Source organism: Panthera pardus, unplaced genomic scaffold (assembly GCF_024362965.1).
Source record: "Panthera pardus isolate Hobbes unplaced genomic scaffold, ASM2436296v1 HiC_scaffold_4, whole genome shotgun sequence".
Classification (NCBI taxonomy): Eukaryota; Metazoa; Chordata; class Mammalia; order Carnivora; family Felidae; genus Panthera; species Panthera pardus.
The window spans coordinates 20198608-20219749 of NW_026526969.1; the positions used below are offsets into that span (position 1 = coordinate 20198608).

Here is a 21142-nt window from a genome sequence, read left to right on the forward strand (position 1 = left end):
CTGTGTCCCAGCGCTGCCCTCGGGCCGGGGGCGGGGCTGCGGGGGGGGGGGGGAATGACTCGGGGATGGGGCCGAGGAGGACGCGCGTCGCTCGGCCGCGGCCCGCCGCCCCCTCCCTCCCGGTGCCCGCTCCCCGCGGCCCCGCCGCCCTACCTCCCCTCCCCCGGCCCAGCGCCGGCTCCCGTCCGCCCCCTCCCCCCGACGCGCACGCCCCGCCTGGCAGCTGGCGCCCCGGGCCTGGGGCCGCGGCGGCGAAAGGGGTTTGCTGGGAGGGCGGGCGCGAGGGAACCAGCGGGGGAGGGAGGAGGGAGCGAGGCCGCCCCCCGCGCCCCTCCTCCTCCCCCCTCCTCCGCGGCTCGCCGGGCCCTCCTCCCCGCCGCCTCCCTCCTCCCTCCTCCCTCCCTCTCTAAGACATCCCCGCACGGCCCGGCCGCCGCGGCCACCTTCCCTGCCCGAGCTGCAGATGTGGCGGAGCGGCCGGGCGCCGGGCGGCCGTGCCAGGGGAGCCCGCGCCGCGTGAGCCTCGCGCCCCGGCCCCCGCCCGCCCCGGCCCCTCCCCCGCTCGCTCCCCCGCCGCCCCCAGACCGCCGGAGCCCGCAGCCGGGAGCCCGACCGCCCCCGCCGCCGAGGTAGGAAGCCCCGCGGCGTCGCGCGGTGGGGATGGGACTGGGCGGGGGGGCTGGGCTGTCGCGCGGGGGCTGCGGGGGGCTGCGGGACCCGAGGGTCGCCTCCTCCTCCCGCGTCGGCGCCTCGCCCCGGGCCATTGTGAGCCCTCGCCGGGGCCCCTGCGCTCGCTCCCTCGCTCCCTCGCTCGCGCGCTCCCTCCCTCGCCGGCTCCCCGGCCCCGTCCCTCCGTCTCTCCGTCTTTCTCCTCCCTCCCTCCCTCCCTCCGTCCGGAGGCCGGGCCGAGCCTCGGCCGGGGCCGGGGCGGGAGCAAACTTCGGCGGGGAAGTTGGGCGGCCGCGGTGGGGGCGCGCTGCGGGGTGAGAGGGGGCCCCCGGAGCCTGGGCACGAAGTTGTCTGGGGCAGCCGGGCAGCCGCCCCTTCCCACGGCTGCGCTGGGGCTGTTTCTAGGACGGGGTTTGAAAGGTGTCTCCTCCCTTGTCCCGGAAAGTCTCCCCCCTGCTGCCCCTGGCCAGCCCCGGCCCTTCCTGGGGGGGCAGGGGAAGGAAGGCGTCCCTGGGGGTCAGGACAGGGGGTACTGCCGCGTCAGGACTGGGACACTGCAGTCCTGTATGGCACTTTTTCATCCACCGCCGCCCGGGGGGGAAGCAGAAGAGCCTGGCAAAGTGATGAGGGCAGGGGTATCCAGCCGGCCTGAAGGAGGGTCTGAAGGGAGTGGGGGAGGGGTGAGGCAGGTGCATCCCGAGGGAGGGAGATGCCGGCACCCTGCTTCCCCGCAGGCCCCCTGGAGTGGGGCTGGAATCCAAGCTGGCACCTGGAGCCCCTGGCACTCTGCCCTGGCCAGTCGGGTACTCAGGCCACAGCAGGGCAGCATGCCGCCTGTCCTCGGGTCCAGGATGGCCCGCCTGGCCTGGCCACCCCCAGGCGGTGATGGTTGCAGGGATCCTGGCCCTGCCCTGGGGCTTGGGAAGCGGGAAGAGATCCTGGGAGGAGCCCTGGGCCCCCGGCCATCACAGCCTGGGATCTTGGCTCTGAAGGGAACGCTTGACACCGAGGGGGCAGCCAGGGAAGCCCAGGACCTGGCCAAGGCCTGGGCTCTCGTCGTGGCTCTTGGTTTAGGCCAGGGACAGGGGCCGAGCTGTGGTCTTTAGAGGCAGCCATCCTGAGGGTCTCACACGCCTGGTCCTGGCATCCTGGAGGAAAGGTGGGGCTTCGCTGAAGCTAGAAAGCAGCTAGGAGACATTCTGCGCCCCCGCCACCCCCCCCCCCCCGCCCGGCCTTCCTCAGCTCCCAAACGCAGGGAAGGGGAGACTGGCCCCTCAAGTCTGCCCACCCACCCAGCCCTCTCCAAGCCCTACTCCTTGTGCCACAGTGCCACAGCTGTTCCAGCCCAACCCACACATCCCTCCATCCCTCCCCGTGACCTCGGAGCCTTCCCCCTCTGCTCCTCCTTCTCCCCTCTGGGTCTGGGTTGGGCCTCCCAGCTGGCCCTGGCCCACTCTGGGGGAGGGGCTGCACCTGGGGAGCCCTTCCCAGGACACCCCTCTCCAAGCTCCAGCCCAGCCCATTTTACAACCCCCCACCAGAGCTCTATTTGGCCCTCTCTGCAACCAGCCAAGCAGAGGCAGATGCCAGGGGGTCGGGGCACAGTTTATGGGGGTTGGGGACCCCTTGGAAGCAGCCCTGTTTTCCTTAGCTCCTTACCCTCCCCCTCCTTTCCGGAGCTGCCATTAGCGCTGACCCTCTGACCCCTAGTGCCTGCCCGCCCTTCCCTGTCTGTGACCTTTGACCTTTGGTGTTAAATCCCTCCAGCTGGGGCTCTTCGGCCCCTGGGTGACCCTGGCCCAGGTCCCCTGGGGGGCCTCTCCCTGCTTGTGGCTCTCTAAACAGGGACACCTGCCAGTCCCTCCCTCACTGATGGGGAGGGGGTGCCCCAGAAAGCCAGACAGTGAGTCACCCCACTCCCAGGCACCACTGCTTTTGGAGTCAGTGGCTTTGGGGGATTCGCTGGAGCCAGGCCACAGCCTGGAGGATGAGTGGGAAAAGCCCCTGGCCTGGGAATCTGATGTCCTGGATTTGAGTTTTGGCCAGGCCACCAACTCCCTGGGGTCCTTGGGCCGGCTCCTCCCCTTTCTGGGTCTCAGTTTCCTCATCTGCAAAACCAAGAAAGAGGTCAGACAAGGTGAGCTTCCTGAGCTGGAGTCCCTGAGAAGACTTGGTGGGGGGGGGGCGGGGACTGAGAAGGGGGGGGTCAGGCCAACAAAAGCCAACTCTCAATTATCCGTGGGTGGAGCCAGTATGAATAACTGGATGCCACAGACATCCAAAAACCTCATTTCAAACAATCGTGTGAACCGCGTCCCCCCAAAGCTTTTGTTGTTTCTCAAAAGCCAGCTGCAAACGGGTAGCCACAGCAATGCTTTCAGCCTGGGCTCCCCTTGCTGGGAGTGCCCTTGGAGGGCACACTGGCCCGCAGGAAGACAGAGCTCTGCCAGGGCCCCTCCTCGGGGCCTGTTGGGGAGCCTAGACCCCTCTCAGCCACACCTTGCGGCCCCCACTCTCCTCTCCCCTCCTTCCCTGGCCTGGCCTTGGCCCCAGGCGGTGGGAGTGTCTTCTGCCACCTAATCCTCCCAGGGTCTGAACCGCGGTATAGAAGGAAGAATGTGTTTTCCTGACTACATTTTCCCGTGTGCATTTTCAGCTACCCTGACTTGCCTGGAATCCGAATTTCCCACTTGGGCGAGGGGGTGGGGCCGGGGTGCCGGGGGCCGGGGTGCCGGGCAGAGTTTGGGGCAATCCCAGGATGAGGGAGGGTGGCGACAGCTGTGGCTGGGGGACCAGATGTTGGGGCCGGGGCCTGCAGTTAAGCTCTTTGGGAGGCATTTGGGGTGGGGCCCTGGTGCTGGGAGGCACATTGGGGTTTGAGGGGACAAGATGGCTGCCCTCGCCTCTCCTCTGCCGCACCGGATGCCTCTCCAGGTTGCGTCCCAGGGGGAGACTGTGGAGGCCCCTCACCCGAGTGGGGAACTGGGCTTGCAGTGGAGAGGCCCTGGGCCGGGTGGAATAGGGGCCCTGCTTTTTCCGAGGCTGCCGAGAAGCCTCCCTCTATTCAGGATTATTGTTCAACCCCTTCCTCCATTCGGGGTTATTATTGTCATTTTATATTTCACACAGATGACTGAGGCCAGAGGGTGACCCGTGGAAGGTGCCAGGTGGTCCCCCCACCTTAACCCAGAGGTGGGGAGTGTTCCTGGCGGCTGAGGGGGCACCTAAGGGCCAGCCAGAAAGATGCAGATCCTACGTGCCTGGTTGCTTCCCTTGTGAAAGGGTCATAGAAATGGGCGGCCCGGACATATGTCTGGGATTTCACTTCTCTGAGATGGGACACATAGCCTTTCCCCAGCCTGACACCTAGCCTGGGTGTGGGGGACCACAGCTTTTGCAAGGCCCTTGGGACACATCTGCCCCAGTGGCTCCTAAGGTGGCCGCCTCAGCATCACCCTGGTGAATTCTGATTCAGGTGGAGCTAGGGGCAGGGACTCAGCATTTTCAACGTCTCCTAGGATCTCTAGTGCTCTGCTGACTGGCTGGGGTTGAAGCTTTGATGCCAGAACGGGAAAGGATGTGCTGCTAGGGGTTCCTATGTAAGGCCTCAGCCTAGAAAAGTCCCAGGTTTCTCTTTGGGTTCCAACTCCGCCCTCGAAACCCCTGCTGTCGCTGCAACTAATAAAAATATGCCTGCTTCGGTCCCTGGGGAGGTGAGGGTGGGATTGGTGAAGTGGATGGGGGATAGAACTTCACAGGGGGAACAACTCCCTGAAAAAATCAGCACAGTGCCTCCAGTGGCCCAGCGAACTTTGCAGGTGTTGACGTCTGTCACCTGAAATTGCATTAATCTTGTGAGGAGGATCCTGTGCTATTTCACAAACGAAGGGACTGAGCTTAGGATGGACAAGGGCCAGCGGGCCTCTGGGCCCGAGTTCCCAGGTCTGCCATGGCTGGGGGAGGGCTATCTTGTGGCCGGTTTCCCAGCCTGAGATGAGAGGGGACCCTGCTCTTGAGGGGAGCCGAAGCCGGCCCCAGCAGCTGCGGACAATGGGCCCCAAGACTCCACCCTTTCCCGGGCACCCTTCTGGCCTTAGCTGCAGACCGCTCTACGGGGGAGGTGAGGTCTGGCCCAGGTCCATAGGGGTCCCCGGCCCTTCTTCCCATTCCAGCTCTGGTGCTATGGGACCCTCCCAGGGTGGGGTCCTCCAAACAGCTGGTCCCGGGGGAGCCTCAGAGGCCTGACCTCCCATCCTGGCTAGGATGCTTCTCTCTAAGCTCCCTCAGGCTAGGCAGGGCGGAAGCTTTGGCTCTGGGCATCTTGAGGGGGGGGAGCTCTGGCCTTCTGCTCCTTCTCCCCCTCCCAGATGGGATGGAAGGTTCTGGTTAACTGGTGGTCAGGCTGGGAGGAGCCTGGGGGGCACAGGGATGTGAAGTGATTCCAGTGTTGGGGTGGGGGGAGGACTTCCCATCTGCTCCAGATGCCCCTGGTGGGGGATGGGCTGATGGCCTGAGAATCTTCCAGTGGGGGTGAGGGGAGAGGCAGGGGCTTCCTCAGGCCCTTTGTCTTCAATGCCTGGGAAGCCAGGTAGTACTCGCCACGGGGAGGGCCCCACTATGGAGCATGTGACATGTGTGTGCACACGTACTCCCGCCTTGGCAGATGGCTGTCTGGGGAGGGGACTGACCCGGCCCCTGGCCCCCTCCTCCAGTCATGGCCAAGGGCGGGTGGGAGGCTACAGAGGCCCCAGGAGACTGCTGAGCTGCCTGAGTCAGCCCTGGGAAAACAATCCTGCCCAGCTGACAGGAGGGTCTTGTCTCCTTTGCACAAATGCACTCACAGGCTAGTGCCCCGCTGGGACCCTGGGAGTGAGGAGGCTGCCGGTGGGGGCTGGGTGTGTGTGGGGGGGGGACTGAAACTCAGAGATTTGAGGGCTTGGCCTGGGGTCACTTGGGGTCAGGGAGGGACAGAGGGGGACTAGAGCCTAAGACCGTCAGGCCCTGGCCCCTGACATGCCGGTTCAACCAGGGAATCCCCTCAGCTCCACTCCTGTCCACCCCCACCCCCATCCCCTGCAGGGGCATGAGGGCATGACGTGGGGGCAGCTGCGTCTGGAGGAAGCCTCGCTCCCTCCCTTCTCCCCATCGTCCATCTGGGTCTGGCTGGCAAGTCCCAGCCTGCCTGAGCCATTTCTCCCCTGGGCTACTGCCTCCTGCATCCAGAGCCCCCCAACCCCCATCCCCACACTTGCGGGCTGACTGCCCCTGAGCTGTGATGTCCTCCTCCCCCTAGGCTGTGGGGCCCTCCATTGTCCTGTCTGTTCTAAAGTCCCCCCCACCCCCAGTTCTGTCTGCCTGCCAGCCCCACCCTCTTTTAGGCCAGGCCCCCAGCACCACCTCAGGATACCTAGTGGTCACCCTGCATGGTCCTAGGAGCGGACATGGGCTCAAAGGAGGCCAGGCCCGGCAGGCCCCTACTCAGTGGATGTTTCCCTTTGGGTTTGAAGACCTCCCCCAGCTTCTGGACTTGCTCGGCTGCCCAGAGTGAACAAGTGGAGGGGGGGCGGGGGCGGCGGTGGCAGGGAGGAAGGAGGGGGGAGGAGTCCAGAGTTCAGTGCAGGGCCCCTGCTGGGCCTGCTCAAAGGCAGCTCTGGGGTGGGTTCTATGCGGGCACCGGGTGGAAGTGGCAGCAGAGAAGCTGGGGGAGCTAGGCCCTTCCAGTCATCCCAGCTGAACCAGGGCCCTGCTGGTACCCCGTCCTTGTCCAGGTCTGCTCCCGGGTCCTTTGTCCTGGACAGGGAGGAGGGACCCTCTGTGTCAAGGCCCAGGCCCTGCCCCTCTCCTTGACCTTGGGCCAGCCACTTCCTTCTTTGAACCTCAGCCCCTCCATACGTACCCACCTCACCTGGCTGGTGGGCACCACAAATGGAGTCATTCATTCAGCAGACGGTCACTGAGTGCCGGGTGTTCAGGAAAAGCAGAGGGCAGGTGTGTTGGTGCTGTTCAGGGAGTGCTTAGGGTGCTGGGGCTCCAGTTCACTTTAGGCCAGCCCTCTCCCTTCCTGGGTGGGGAAACTGAGGCTCAGAGCCTTGCCCACATCAGAGTGGGGCAGGCCTGTTTTCTGGCTCTGCACCCCCAGCACTTTGTATCCCCGCCCCGTTCCCGATGGTGGAAGGAGTGAGCTCGGTGTGGGGGCCGTGGGAAGAAGTACAGTGGTCTGTCTGTTCCATGAGGCCGTCACCTGCTCTAGGACTCCCTTCCTGGAATGAGGCTCTGAATGACAGGTGCAGGGGTAAGTGCCTGGGGCCAAAGGTCGGGGGGCAGCGCATATGACACTCTGTGTGTGGGCCAGGCACCCAAGATGTGCTCAAGCACCGTTCACATTGGGGCATCTGAGTGGCTCAGTCAGTTGAGCATCCGACTTCAGCACAGGTCATGTTCTCATGGTTCGTAAGTTCAAGCCCCCTCTATCAGTGAGGAGCCTGCTTGGGATTCTCTCTCTCTTTCTCTGCCCCTTCCCCAACTCACGCTCGCTCGCTCTCACTCTCGCTCTCTCTCTCTCTCTCTCTCTCTCTCTCAAAATAAATAAACTTAAAAAAAAAAAAAGCTGGTGACATTGTGGCATTAGTGAGGACTTGGACCCCAGATGAATGTGGCAGGCAGCACAGGGCCGCTGCAGGGCTGGAACGTTTCCCTCAGCAGCCTGGGGACAGAAGTAGGTCCTCTGCTCAGCTGTCAGGCACCTGGAAGAACAGCCCATGTACAGCTGCAAGAGTCTGAGGTTGGCCAGGGTGAATCAGGAAAGACTTGCTGCAGGAAGGGGCAGGAGGGGGCGGGTAGCTGGAGGAGAATATGCGAATGTGGAAGGTTGTCACCAGAACCTGGCACCCAAGAGGTGAGCAAGCATCGAGCTCGTGGGAGAAAGGGAATCCTGAAAAAGGAGGTGCTGCAGGGAAGAGCCTGGGGACAGGAGCCTCTGGGCTGGAAAGAAAGAGGGCACTTTCTGTGTGGAACACTCCGTGGCTCCCCGGTGTCCTCCAGGTCCTGGCCCAGCCTCCCTCTTGGGCCCCCACTTCTGGGTGAGGCAGGTTTGCTGAAGGTCACCCGGTGCCACCCCCCAGGCCTCTGCAGCATTGGGCCCAGAAAGCGTGTGGGCTTTGGGGCCTGGAAGTGAACCCCAAGATGTGCTCCTTATAAGCTCTGTGACCTCAGCAGATGACTGAAGCTCTCAAAGCCTCCACCTCCCTCTCTGGGAAATGGGAAGGGTAACAGCCAAATTGCAGGGCCGGGAGGGTGTATGGAGATGGTGAGCGGGCGGCAGACTGGCCTGTCTGGCTCTCAGAACAAGTTAGAGGGCCCCTGGGTGGCTCCGTTTGTTGGGCGCCCGACTTTGGCCCGGGGCGTGATCTCACGGTTCATGAGATTGAGCCCTGTGTCGGGCTCTGCTGACAGCTCAGAGCCTGGAGCCTGCTTTGGGTTCTGTGGCGCTCTTTTTCTCTCTTTCTCTCTCTCTGTCGCTCCCCTGCTTGTGTTCACTCGCGCTCTCTCAGAAATAAATGAATAAACTTAAAAACAAAACAAGTTAGGATGTGACACTCCGTCTGCCCCAGCACTTCGCCCCACATCCCCTCTTCTCGGGAGCAGCCCACCCCAAGCCTGCCCCCACTGAGGTCGGGGCGCCCTTCATCCTCGCTCACCTGTGGGCCCCCAGAACTGAGTTGGGTGGAGGGCCTGGTGTTGGAATGCGTAACTGAGCGATGGGGTAAATGAGGCGGAGGGAGGGAAGGGCCAAAGTCCAGCTCGCCTTGCCCGCCTTGCCCGCCTCTGCCCGTAGCTGGCAGGTGCTGTTCAGTGGACCTGGTGCTCATCCCAGGGTAGCGGGAGGGATGGGCCGTGGGCAGGAGCCCCCCCCGCCCCCCCGGACTCGGGAGGTACTCACTGGGTTGTCTTGCAGCCAGACTCAGTTGGGGAAGTGCAGGGTTTCCTTCCCTTTGGGGACTGGGCCTCATCCCCGCTGCTCCTCCTCACTCCTGGGTCCCAGCCCCTGACGCTGGTCCCATGCTATGTCCTGTGTGTACGGTGTTAGAGCACAGGTGTGACACGCATGCATATGCCTGTATGTCCGGGTGCACTGGGTGCCCGTCCATGTCCTATGGGACACTGCCCGTTGCCTTTCCTGGCCCCAGAGGGTTCTGGCGGGGTGCCCAGCCCTGCCTGTCCACCACGAGTGGCAGTGCTGCTAGCAGGGCCTGGCCTGCTCCTGCCTAGGCCTCAAAGGGTGTGTGTCCCTGTCTGGCTCCCCCAGCCCCATGCCAGCCCCTCCCAGGGATTTGGGCAGCCTGGGCCCAGCCCTTCCCTTCCCAACCCCGGGGGCGGGTGTGGGGGCTGCTTGGCGGGCTCGCCCCTGGCTGAGGCCCAGGTGCAGGCAGTGCTCATAGCCCCAGGCACCCCCCCCCCCCCCCTTACCCCGCAAGCTGGGCAGACAGGAAAATACCAGACATAGTTGTGCAAAGGTGGCTGCAGGCGGGCGGGCAGTAGGGGGTGGAGGCTGTGAGATGGGGGCCTAGAAGCCACTAGGCCTGGGGGGCCTGTGTGCCAGGCTGGCTCTCGCAGCTGGGCAGGCCAGCACATCTGTGTGAGTGTGCACATGTGGGCCAGGCCCGTGTGGGAGTTGCTCCTCCCTAACCCCCAGCCTGGTGGCACTGGGGAAGGAAGTGCATCTCCTGGGAAGCCAGGACTGGTGAGGGGCGTTGCGGGTGGGGGAGCCAGCTGTGAGCCTTCCAGCTTCAGCACTGCCTGAACTATCTGGGTGAGCTTGGCAGGCCAAGTGATTGCATGGGGCACCCCCAGCCCAGAGCCAGGAACAAGAATCTTCAGGGCTACTGGTTGCTGGCACCTCCCGTGTACCAAGTGCTGGGCCAGGCTCTCCCTGCGGGGCGTCCTGAGTCCCCACCTTCCCTAGTGAGCTGGGCACCTTATACTGTACCTATGTTTCCGCCCAAGGCTCAGAGGGGGCAGCAGGGACCCATCTGAGGCCCCACAGCAGGGGTGGGAGCTCAGGGGACCGGGACCAGCTAGCCTGGCTCTGGGTAGCGCTATCTAAACATGCCGGAGTGGAGGATCCTGGCACACACTCCTGTTCAGGTGCTGCCCAGCTGAGGGCTTTCTTGAGGCCCCCAGAGCTGAGGGCAGAGACCTCATCCCTGGCGGGGTCACTTGGGGCATTTGCACTCCCACCTGGGTGGGGTCTGCCTACCCGGGGGAATCTGGGGGGGGGCGGTGATGGAGGGGGCTGGCTGAGGGCCCATCTTGGGTGGGGGAGGGGCCTGCCTGCTGAGTGAGGTTCCCAGGGAGGGCAACCCCCTTGCTCTTCCAGGAAGTACTGCCTGCCCTGGCCCCTCTCCGGGGGGCCTGCTGCTAGAGGCCTCAGGATAAGCCCCTCCCCTGGGTCCCGGGAGGAGGCCTGCTCCTTCCTGGACCGCACACCGCCTCTCCAGGGCCTCCCTCTGTCTCTGATGCAGTCAGGCTCTGGAAGGTGGCTAGGGTCAGCTGTGGCCACTCCACAGCACAGCAGAGGCCTGAAGCTTTCTGAGAGGCACAAGCTTGTTTAGTTGCACCGTAAAATGAAGGCCATGTGGGCCCAGGTGAGAGTGAGACTCTGGTGTCTCTGGGTACAGCGGGGATGATCATGATCCCCACTCAGCTGTCCTCACAGCTCCAGACCAGCCAAAGCCTGGAGGTTTCAGCGATGGTGACAGTTCATTCACCAAGTCTGATCAAGTACCTACTATGTGCCCAGCACTGTTTTAACTGATGATTATTACATAATAATGGGAGACATTAAGAAATTATAGGATGTGTGCATCATTACCCAAAACCCAGTGAGGGGTGTCTTATTACTATTACTGTCATCCCATTTCAGAGGTGGGGACAATGAAGCTCAGATGGGGAAGTGTCTTGCCCTAAGACACATGGGCAGGAAGTAGCAGAGCCAAGTTGGAGACCCAGGTGGTCTGACCCATACTTGGAGCGTGCTCTGCTGCCTGGTCAGGAAGGGGGGGTGCTGAGACATGGGCTCTGCCCCTGCCCCCAGCCCCTGCTGCTGGGCTGCCAGGAGGGTGGAGCTCTTGGCCGGAGCAGGGAGGGAGCCGGAGCAGTTCCCAGGAATGTGGGGCCGTTTGCTTTGGCAGCATATCTGCCCTCAGCTCTCCAAGCCTCCCTGTGCACCACCCCCCCACCAGAGTTGGCCCCTCCAACGCCCACCCACTGCTGCTGCCCCTCCTAGGCTCTGTACCTAGCTCCCACAAACCCCTGGGCAGGGAGGGTGTGCCCAGCTGGAGCACCTTTGCCTTCCCCCGCCTCCCCTCCCCCAGTGAGCACAGGAGGGGCCAGTAGTGAACATGGGCTTCTGGACTTACCTGGGCCAGAAAGCCAGTCCTTCCACCGACAAGCTGTGTGACCTTGGACAGGTCACTTAATCTGAGTTTCAGTTTTTGCATCCGTAAAATAGAGATGACCAGCACCTGCTTTAACAGGTGCTGGCTTTTTGCCTAACCACCAACAGCTGGCTGTTGGTCCTGTTGTAATGTAATATTCGCTCATGGCTTGCAGTGGGCTCGCTTCCCCCTCCAGCCCTCAGTTTCCCCATTTATGAGAACAGCATGTTGATAGTGATGACCCAGTCACCGAACACCAGGGAACCCATGGAGCAAGTGGCGGGGGGAGGGGGGGGGAGGGGACTTACTTCCCCTTTTCATGAGATATCAAGAAAGCCACTGGACTTTTGAGAGGTGCATCTTGGGCCCTTGTCCCTAAACTCTAGCTAGATGGGCATGGTTGACCAAAGGGCAGTTTCAGGACTGCCTTGGGAATAAGGGGTAACTCTTACATGGCCCCAGGCTGCTGTGGCGTGCTTAGGGAGAGCCCCCATCGTACAGAGAGTTCTGACCTCTCTCTGGCTTCGGCAAGGAGCCCCTGAGAGCTTCTCAGGGTGGGTATGCCTAGCTATCCCCTCCACCCACACAGGCACCCCTCCAAGCTCCCGGCCAACCAGCCGCCCTCCTCCAAGGAGGGAAGGAGGGGCTTTAACCACAGCAGAGTCCAGCCCACTCCCGTGAGCCTGGTGAGCTCGAGCCTCAGTTTCCCCATGGCGTCGTGGGCATCTACTCCCAGTAGGGGTTTTAGAGGGTTCCAAGAATCCACGGACAGCCGGTGCCTGACACATGGTAGGTGTTGGACGGATGTTGACCGCCCCCCACCCCCAACCAGCGTGCGTCCCACCCCAGGCCACAGCTCCCTGGTGGAGTCCGTTTCCCACTCCCCCACCCCCGCCCCCCGCGCTCGCCCCGCCCGCCGCGGGTGGGCTCGGCCGCCAGGTAGGCCGGGCCGGGCGGGGGCGCTCGCCTGGCGCTGCAGCTGGGGGCAGTCTGCGCGCGGCGGCCGGCGGGCGCACAATAGCGGCCATTGTCTGGGCCGGGCCGGCGGGGCCGGCGGGGCCGGCGGGGCGGGCGGGGGCCGGGCCCCGGGGGGTCCCGCGCGGCCCACCCTCGGGGTGACCCCCGCCCCGCGGGGAGGCCGGCCGGGGTCCCGCGCCCGCCCCGCCGCCCCGGTGGTCCCCGCGCCGCCCCGCTTCCTCCAGCTCCCTGGGCTCTAATTAGTTCCTTGCGCAGCTGGAGCAGCGGCGCGGCGCCCGGCAGCGCGACCACCTCGGCGCCGCCTCTCTGCCCGCCCGCCCGCGGGGAGGGGGTCGCTCCCGGCAGCCCGGACGCCGCGTCGCTGCCCCGCTGTTGCGGGCTCCGGGCTCCGCCACTGGTTCCGAAACTCGCCTGCTCCCCCCGAGCCGGGCACGTCACCCCTCGGAGCGTCCCTGGCCGCCTCTGGGAAACGGGTCGGGGGCCCGCTTCCCCAGCCCACCTGGTTGTCCAGAGCGTCGAATCGGGTGCTGGCGTGGCTGGCCTCCGGAGGTGATCACGGCCCCAGCCCCCAGGGTTCCAGGCCATGCCGACCGCCTCAGAATCCCGGGAGCGTGCCACCCTGGCTCTCACCTTCCCCACTCCACGCAGCCCCGGAACAAAGAGCAGAGCCCCAGTTTAGAAATGGCCCCTGCAAGCTGGGGGTGGGACGTGGCAGGGGACACCTTGAGGCTGATCAAGGTCAGGACGGAAGACCGGTCATGGGGGTCTTCCCCTTGGTGTGGGACCACCTTTCGGAGGAAAATTCTGGGTGGGGCCAGCCTGGGGCTGCTGGGTGTGCTGGGAAGTGTGGGCTTTTGGGGTGGCTTTTCGCTCCTTCCCCAGGAGTGGGGGGCTGGGCTTCTGGGCTGGGTTCTGGCTTCCATCCAGATGAACCCCTGCCTCCCTGGGCAGAACCCAGTGGCAGGAAGTGTGTGTGTGTGTGTGTGTGTGTGTGTGTGTGTGTGTGTGCGCGCGCGCGCGCGCGCGCGTGCACGCAGGAGGTGGTTCTCTGGGGACTGAGCCAGATTAAGGGGGCTGCTGGAGTCCCCACTCCCACCTTGGGTGCTGTGCCTGCCCAGCTGTGGGAAACAGGCTCCTCTAAGGGCCCTCCCCAGTTCTAGGTTGAGGCAGTGACTCCCGCAGGTATTCAGAACAAGGTGACCCACAGGTTAGGGCCCCTCCCTGGACCCCTTCTGGCCTGGGGCAGAAGCCAGTAGGGCAGATGCCAAAGGATGTTACCTGGGCAGGGTTACCAATGGAAGTGTCAGTTTGAGTTCCCAGTTTCCAAACCATCCTGCCCTCATGGTCCCCTTCTCCAGAAGGTCCAGTTGGTGGTGGGGGATGGAGACAGAGGCTGTGGGGAGGCCTGTGGCCCTAGGCCAGCTGAAGGACCAGGCCACCAGCCCTTCCTGGCTCCTGAATTCTTAATCAGCATAAATATTTACTTCCTTCCTCCCCTTCCAGGCTCCCAGCACAGAGGAGCTTCAGGGAGGTTGGACTGGGCCTGTGTCTAAAAATAAACAGGTGGAGGGACAGGCAGACACACAGACAGACATAACTGGGGGAGGGGGGTCAGGCAGAGGGCAGCTCCCTGTCCAGCCAGAGGGACAGTGGAAGGGGCCCAGATCCATCCATCACTGTCACTCACCCACCTGCCCACTTTGGGTCTGGGACTCCTAAAGGACAGGGTGGCAGCCTGATGCCAGCCCTGCTTGCATCACTGGGAGTCCCTGGCCCTACGTGGCCTGGGGGGCAAATCCAGACAGATCTGACTGCTCCCACCTGATGCAGTTTAACTGGGACAAGTCAAGTCACAGATGGGGCCTCACCACCAAGTGCAGCTGCCCTTCCGTGAGCTCTGCTATCAGCCATGTGCTGGTGGGGTCTTGGGATGTCCTAGAAGCAGAGGGTCCTAATCGAGGGAGGGGGCTGCCTTGTTCCCTGTGTGTTTGGAGGATCTTGGCAGACGTGGAGCATGTCAGTGCAGACACATGAAAACAGAGAAAACTGTTTTAAGTTGCTGAGGTGCCTGGCCTGGAAAAAGGATGAGTGGGGACGTGGGGGCTGCCCTCCTCCTTCCTGCTGCATCAAGCAGGTCTGCACATGTGTGGGCCACTCCGATTCCCAGGCAGAGACTGACAGACACTGAAATATACGGTCATTTACCATGTGGTGGTTACAGGGATGTCCTGTGTTGAATTATGCAAACGTGGATTTGGTGAATGATGTAGAGTGTCTCACAGTGTTAGCTTGTTCAGCAGATAGATTTTCAGGGTGTGATCCTCTCAATGAACAAATGCAAGGAAACACTTTTGGCCGCATGCGAAAGGTTGCCCCTGGAAAAAGGTTGAATTTGGAATAGAGAGTTGATCTTGCTCTCCTGTCATTTGTACGTGAAGAAAATGACACCATTGAGAATTTCTAAGGAAGTACTGAAAATAACAGCATGAGAACTTACAATAAAAGATCGCCACTGAAAAAGTGTGTGTGTGTATAAATATATATATATATATGTATACATATATATATGTATGTATACATATATATATGTATACATATATATATATATGTAATTATTATTAATCACCAGCGCTGGTCCACTTCCCTCCAAACCCTGTCCCTGACTAGCCTGCCTGGATCACAGTCCCCAGCTGCCCCCTGGTGGCGGCCCAGAGCCCTCTGGGTCCCAGGCCCATGGGCACCTCTCTGGACCTCACCTGGGAGGCAAGGCCACCTGTCTGCACCCCCATCCTTTGGGCCAGGTTTTGCAGCTTGCCCGAGACACTCTCAGCCTCCTTCCCTTGCAGGTGGTCACAGCTGCCTGGGCCCAGCACAGTGGGCCCTTGGCAACTGGTAGCTAAGGGACCACTCCCGGCTGCCTTGGAAGATACTTGTTGCTCTTCTGGTCTGTTTCTGGGTCTTCAGGCTCAAACCGGGCATGTGATCCCGAGCACTTTTCCCTCGGTCAGAAATAACCTTTGGGACATGGCTGGCCATTTCCAGGGAGATCTGGCCTGGAACCTGGTAGTTCTGCCACTTTCTAGCTCTGTGACCTGAGGCAGTGTCTCTAAAACTCAGTTTCATGGCTGAATGGACTCTCTGAGCTTTGCCTCCAGAAAAGACCTGAGGGCAGCAGACATGGAAGCTCTCCTCCTGCCCCCTGGACCAGAGCCACTCAGAGGGCCTCCCTTCCCGGGGAGATGGCCTCCACACTGCGGGACATCCATGCTCCGTCCCCTGTGGGCTTCAACGGGTGCAGCCTGAGGAGAAGCCTGAGGTCACAGTCTCACAGCACAGCTCCTGTCCTCTCCCAGGTTCCTGCCTGAAAACCAGCTTGGGATCCCCCCGCTGCCTGCAGCCACCTCCTACCCAGCCCCCATCACCATGCACTCCTTGGACGAGCCGCTCGACTTGAAGCTGAGCATCACCAAGCTCCGGGCGGCGAGAGAAAAGCGTGAGAGGGCGCTGAGTGCAGTCCGGCACCGAGCTCTGCACAGGGAGCTCGGCCTGGTGGACGACAGCCCCACCCCAGGCTCTCCAGGCTCCCCACCCTCAGGTACAGCACCCCCGGTAGGCAGGGAGGTCTCGGGTCCCAGTGAAGCCGTGGCAGTGGGAAGAATATCTAGGGTGTGTCCACCAGGATGTCCACAGCCCCTAGCAGCTTTCAGCCTAGAGCTCTGTCCATTTATCCTTAGCAGTTTGTCTCTGGAAGTGACATTGTCCCCAGGGGGAGGCAAATGACCTGCCCAGTTCATGAAGCTGGCACAGCAGAGCCAGGATTCAAACTAGGCCTCCGGGAGGACACAGAGGGGCCGGTAAGGGGGGGGGGGGGGGCGGGGCAGGGGATTCACAAGTAGTGACAAGGCCCCCGTGACCCAACTCCTGGGCTCTGAGGTCAGGTCAGTAGAGATTGGGGACCGAGCCCAGCAAGACCGTCTCAGGGGGTGCTTGGGGCTCAGGACTCCCACTCTGCCTCCACTGAACCCTGAAAACCCGACCTACACATGTGAGCTGTAAGGCTCTGGAGGCATCCTGGCCCCAACGCCTGGTGTTCCAGAAGGGAGCAGTGAATCAGGAAGGGGCCCAGGAAAAGTCCGAAAGGTCCCTACCTACCAGTATGACAGGAAGCCAGGGGTCTGGCCTCAAGTTCCTGTTCAATGGGTACTTTCCACTCTTTATCTTGACTGATGTCTGAACTCTCATGGTGATGCGGGCCACATTGGTCAGGTGCGCAGCCTGCTGCTAGATGCGTGGGGTCCCAGGGTGGTCCAGGGGTGTGAGGGTGGCATCTGCTTCCAGGATCGTGGTGGGAGACTCACAGGACCCTCAGCCCCAGCACCTCTCTGAACAGTGTTTCTCTCTTAGGCTTCCTGCTGAACCCCAAGTTCCCCGAGAAGGTAGAGGGACGCTTTTCGGCTGCCCCTCTGGTGGACCTCAGCTTGTCACCGCCATCTGGGCTGGATTCCCCCAATGGCAGCAGCTCGCTGTCCCCTGAGCGCCAGGGCAATGGGGACCTGCCTGCAGTGCCCACCGCCCCGGTGAGGAGGGCATAAGGGCTCTGGAAAGAGGTGTATTGGTTTCCTGGAAGGGACCACAAACTGGGTGGTTTAGAACAACGTAAATGTATTATTCTGTCACAGTTGTGGAAACTAAAGTCTGAAATCGAGATCTCGACAGGGCTGTGCTCTCTCCCAAGGCTCTGGCAAGAATCCTTCCTCGCTTCTTTCCAGCTTCTCTTGGCTCCCGGCGTTCCCTGCCTTGTAGCTGTGTCACTCCAATCTCTGCCTCTGGTGTCACCTTGCCTTCTTCCCTCTGTTGTGTCTCTGTGTTCAAATCCCCCTTTCTCTTACGAAGACATCAGTCACTGGATTTAGTGCCCCCCAATCCAGTATGACCTTGACTGCATCTGCAAAGACACTATTTCCAACTAAGGTCTCACACCCAAGGTACAGGGGGTTGGGACTGGGACATGTCCTCATGGGGGACACAACCCGCCACAGGAGACAGGGGTGGTGGGGACCTGCTGGCCCAGCAGGGCGCACTGACCAGCTCTGTCTCTCCCCTCTCCCCCTAGGACTTCCAGCCGCTGCGCTATCTGGATGGCGTCCCCAGTTCGTTCCAGTTCTTCCTGCCTCTGGGCTCCGGGGGGGCCCTGCACCTGCCTGCTTCCTCCTTCCTCACCCCCCCCAAGGACAAGTGCCTCTCACCAGAGCTACCCCTGCCCAAGCAGCTGGTGTGTCGCTGGGCCAAGGTGAGTGGGGGGGTGGCCAGGAAGACCGGGGTCAGTGTGCACAGCCCCGCGGAGACTCAGAACCTTCCCCGGCCCCGCAGTGTAACCAGCTCTTCGAGCTCCTGCAGGACCTGGTGGATCACGTCAACGACTACCACGTCAAGCCTGAGAAGGACGCAGGGTACTGCTGTCACTGGGAGGGCTGTGCCCGCCATGGCCGCGGCTTCAACGCCAGGTGAGGGAGGGCGAGAGGGGGGCCGGGGGAGAGGGGCTCCGGAGTCCCGCGAACTGAGTCGAGGTCCCCCCCCCCCCCCCCCGCCCGCACCGTGCCCTCCCTGGAGCAGGTACAAGATGCTCATCCACATCCGCACGCACACCAACGAGAAGCCACACCGCTGCCCCACCTGCAGCAAGAGCTTCTCGCGCCTGGAGAACCTGAAGATCCACAACCGGTCGCACACGGGTGAGTGGCTGGGCTGGAGGGCTGGCCCCCGGGGCAGTCAAGGGGTGAGGGACGCATCTCACTGTGCAGTTGTCGCTTTGCGAGTGCCACTTCTGGGCGAAGCCTCTCCCGCGGGTCCCCTCTGCATCCGCCCTTGGGGCACAGACACATCTCCAGGCGCTGCACTCAGCACCATTGTTTGTGAGGCTTTGTGAGGCGGCGTGTGCCTCCTCCTGGCTCTGCCCAAGCACACGGTGGGGCCAGGCTGGTGACACGCCCACATACCTGACTTTAAATTTCCCAACCACCAAAAAAACCCATCCTCATTGCCGCATTACAGAAAGTACAAAGGAAAAATGAATTGCAAGGACGTATTTTCTCAAACCCGATATATTAAAAGACTGTCAATGAGACATTAGATTTTGTACGAAGTCTGTGGAATCACAATCTGGTGTGTATTCCCTCCCCCCCCACCCCGTGTGTTTTACGCTCACAGCACAGCTCGGTTGGGGCCGGCCACACTGCAAAGGCTCAGAGCCTAGAAGTGGCTCCCCGACCGACGTTTAGTAAATGTGGAGGCGTTTTCCGGAGCCAGAGCCGGAACACAGCCCGGAGAGCTGTCCTGCAGCACTCACGGTGGGCCACGTCCCAGCAGGGTCTTCCTGGAAGTGTGGAAGCAAATGTGTGGTCCTGCCGGTGGAGGTGGTCGCTGTCACCCACAATTTGAAGCACAGGACCGAGGCTGAGGGCATACCACCAGGCCACAGGCAGGGCTGGGGTGTGACCAGGGACCAGGCCGGCTGCTCAGCGCCTGTGCCCTGCTGCCCCCAGCCGGGAAGAGATCTCGTGCCAGGTGCCAGGGACGCCACTGCCCACGTCAGAGAGTCCCCACTCTCCGGGAGCTCTCTGGGGCCGGGGGGAGGGGGGGGAGTGCGGAGGCTGGGCTGGGGAGGGGCCCCTCACGCCGGCACTGCCCTGCAGGTGAGAAGCCCTACGTGTGTCCCTACGAGGGCTGCAACAAGCGCTACTCCAACTCTAGCGACCGCTTCAAGCATACGCGCACCCACTACGTGGACAAGCCCTACTACTGCAAGATGCCTGGCTGCCACAAGCGCTACACGGACCCCAGCTCGCTGCGCAAGCACATCAAGGCCCACGGCCACTTCGTGTCTCATGAGCAGCAAGAGCTCCTGCAATTGCGCCCGCCCCCCAAGCCACCGCTGCCCACCCCCGATGGCGGCCCCTATGTCAGCGGAGCCCAGATCATCATCCCCAACCCTGCTGCCCTTTTTGGAGGCCCCGGCCTGCCTGGCCTGCCCCTGCCCCTGGCCCCCGGCCCCCTTGACCTCAGCGCCCTGGCGTGTGGCAACAGCGGGGGCGGTGGGGGTGCAGGGGGCATGGGCCCCGGGCTGCCGGGCCCCGTCTTGCCCCTCAATCTGGCCAAGAACCCGCTGCTGCCCTCACCCTTTGGGGCTGGTGGACTGGGCCTGCCTGTGGTCTCCCTCCTCGCTGGCTCCGCTGGCGGCAAGGCTGAGGGGGAGAAGGGGCGCATGGCAGTGCCAGCCAGGTCTCTGGGCGTGGAGGGCCGCAAGACACCCCTCGAGAGGACTGAGAACAGCCGCTCCCGGCCGAGCCCTGACGGACTCCCCCTGCTGCCGGGCACTGTGCTGGACCTGTCCACGGGCGTCAGCTCGGCGGCCAGCAGCCCAGAGGCACTCGCTCCGGGCTGGGTGGTCATCCCTCCAGGCTCTGTGCTGCTCAAGCCGGCTGTGGTGAACTGAACCCGCCTGGTGGACAGCTACCTGCGGCCCAGCTAGGAGCTCCCGGCCCCCTGCCCCCGACGAACGGAAACTCTTCTGCGAAATAGCAATAATGTCCTCCTGCCCCTGGGGCCTGGTTGGCTGTGTCCCCCAGGCAGACCCAGCCCCAGACAAGCTGGGCAGCAAGGATGGTGCTAGAAGGTCACTGGTGGTGTCCCAGGCTCTGGAGGGGGAGCTGGTCCTGCTAGCCAGGGAGAGCTGTGCTCCTGGGTGCTGAGGCCTCGCTCACCTCCAGCCCACCCCCTGCCCTCTCCTTCACCTAGTCCTCGGATGCCCTGGCCCTCCACCATCCTCCCTCATCCAGTCACCAGCCTGGGTAGGTCACCTGCCCCCTCCCTGCCATGACCACCTGCCAGCCATGTTCCCGTCCTGCCTAGCCTCTCTGGGCCCCTGCTCTGGGGGCTTCTTGGACCCCTTTCCCTCTGGCCCACCCTCCAGAGGGAGAGCAAGACAGACGCAGGCAAAGCCACAGGAAAAAGCCACCTTATCCCTATGACAAGGCGCCTCCAAACTCCGAGAGGGAGGCCCGCTCTGCCAGCTGCCCCTCACCACTAGCCTGTCCGGAAAGAGCCAGCATGGAGGGTCAGCCCCTTGTCCAGGCTGGACACTCTCCAAAGTGAGGGGCCCATTGACCACTCACCTGCCCCTTCACTACTGGGCCTTCTCCCTCTCCTTTCAGGGAGCCCTGGGGATGTGGGGAGCAAAGCCCTAAGCTAGGAAGAGAGATGCCAGGACCTTGGGCCCTTGCTTGGCTCAGGGGGCAAGTGGGAACAGGATTGGCCCAGGGCAGTGCCACTCCGCACAAGGGACCACGGAAGCTTGCAGGGTGTCAGGAGATGGGAGGCTGGCTGGGGACAACCCCAGGCTAGGACACAGCCCCAATTCTGGGGGTGCCAAGTCACAGCCAGCACACAGGAGGGGTAGGGCTCCAGGCCAGTGCTGGGCATGGGACCTTTCCAGAGGCCATGGACAGAAAGCCCCGGGCTTGGGGTGGTAAAGCGAACTGGGATGGCCATGGGAGGGCCCCAACTCTGTGCCTGGGGAGGGGAAGCTGGAGGAAGGTGCCTGGATTTAAAACATGGCTGTTTCCTTTGGCTTTGGCTCCTCCCAACTGAGCCTCTGTCCTAGAGGTACCCCCCCCCCCGACCCCCACTTTCACTGGCATGGGCCAGAATAAGCTAAGGATGCTGGTGCTCCATATGCCCTACAGCCCACAGCCTGATCCTAGCAGGCCTTGGGGCCACAGCACATACGCTTTCCCCACCCTGAGCCCCTGCTGTTCCTCCCTGGAGGTGGCCTGGTGCCACCTGGGAGGTGCTGGCCTGGCAGTCAGGACTTCTGGCTCCAAGGCCTGCCCGGTCCTTGGCCACATGACCAAGCACTCCATTCCCCTGCTGTAGGACTGGGAGCTGCAGGCCAGCAGCGGGGTGGTTAGCAAGCCTGCAGACCCCACCCTTTCCTGGACTGCCCTTCTGTCCTAGAGGGGTCACCCTGACCCGGCCTGCCCTGACAGGGCCTCGCAGTGCTG

The 21142-nt window shown here is 62.7% G+C and overlaps 1 protein-coding gene and 1 long non-coding RNA gene across 7 annotated transcripts; one reads left to right on the forward strand and one right to left on the reverse strand.

The window, feature by feature from the left end:
• Positions 1–42: 42 nt before the first annotated feature.
• On the forward strand, positions 43–19914 carry GLIS2 (GLIS family zinc finger 2). Of its 6 annotated transcripts, none has more exons than XM_053894068.1 (8): positions 43–629; positions 15437–15678; positions 16488–16660; positions 17197–17373; positions 17454–17587; positions 17694–17815; positions 18447–18647; positions 18776–19914. In XM_053894068.1, exons 1-8 carry the CDS (start codon positions 55–57, stop codon positions 19573–19575), a joined length of 2424 nt encoding a protein of 807 aa, XP_053750043.1. In that variant the 5' UTR covers positions 43–54; the 3' UTR covers positions 19576–19914. The 6 variants fall into 6 exon arrangements, with proteins under 6 accessions (XP_053750043.1, XP_053750045.1, XP_053750044.1 ...); XM_053894070.1 differs by having other exon boundaries at positions 18450–18647; XM_053894069.1 differs by having other exon boundaries at positions 49–629; positions 17697–17815.
• LOC109278260 (uncharacterized) lies at positions 6093–13051 on the reverse strand. Its single transcript, XR_002085569.2, has 3 exons — positions 12583–13051; positions 8609–8737; positions 6093–6730 (listed from the first exon to the last, which is right to left on the reverse strand). It is a non-coding gene; the product is annotated as an uncharacterized LOC109278260 (long non-coding RNA).
• Positions 19915–21142: the final 1228 nt, after the last annotated feature.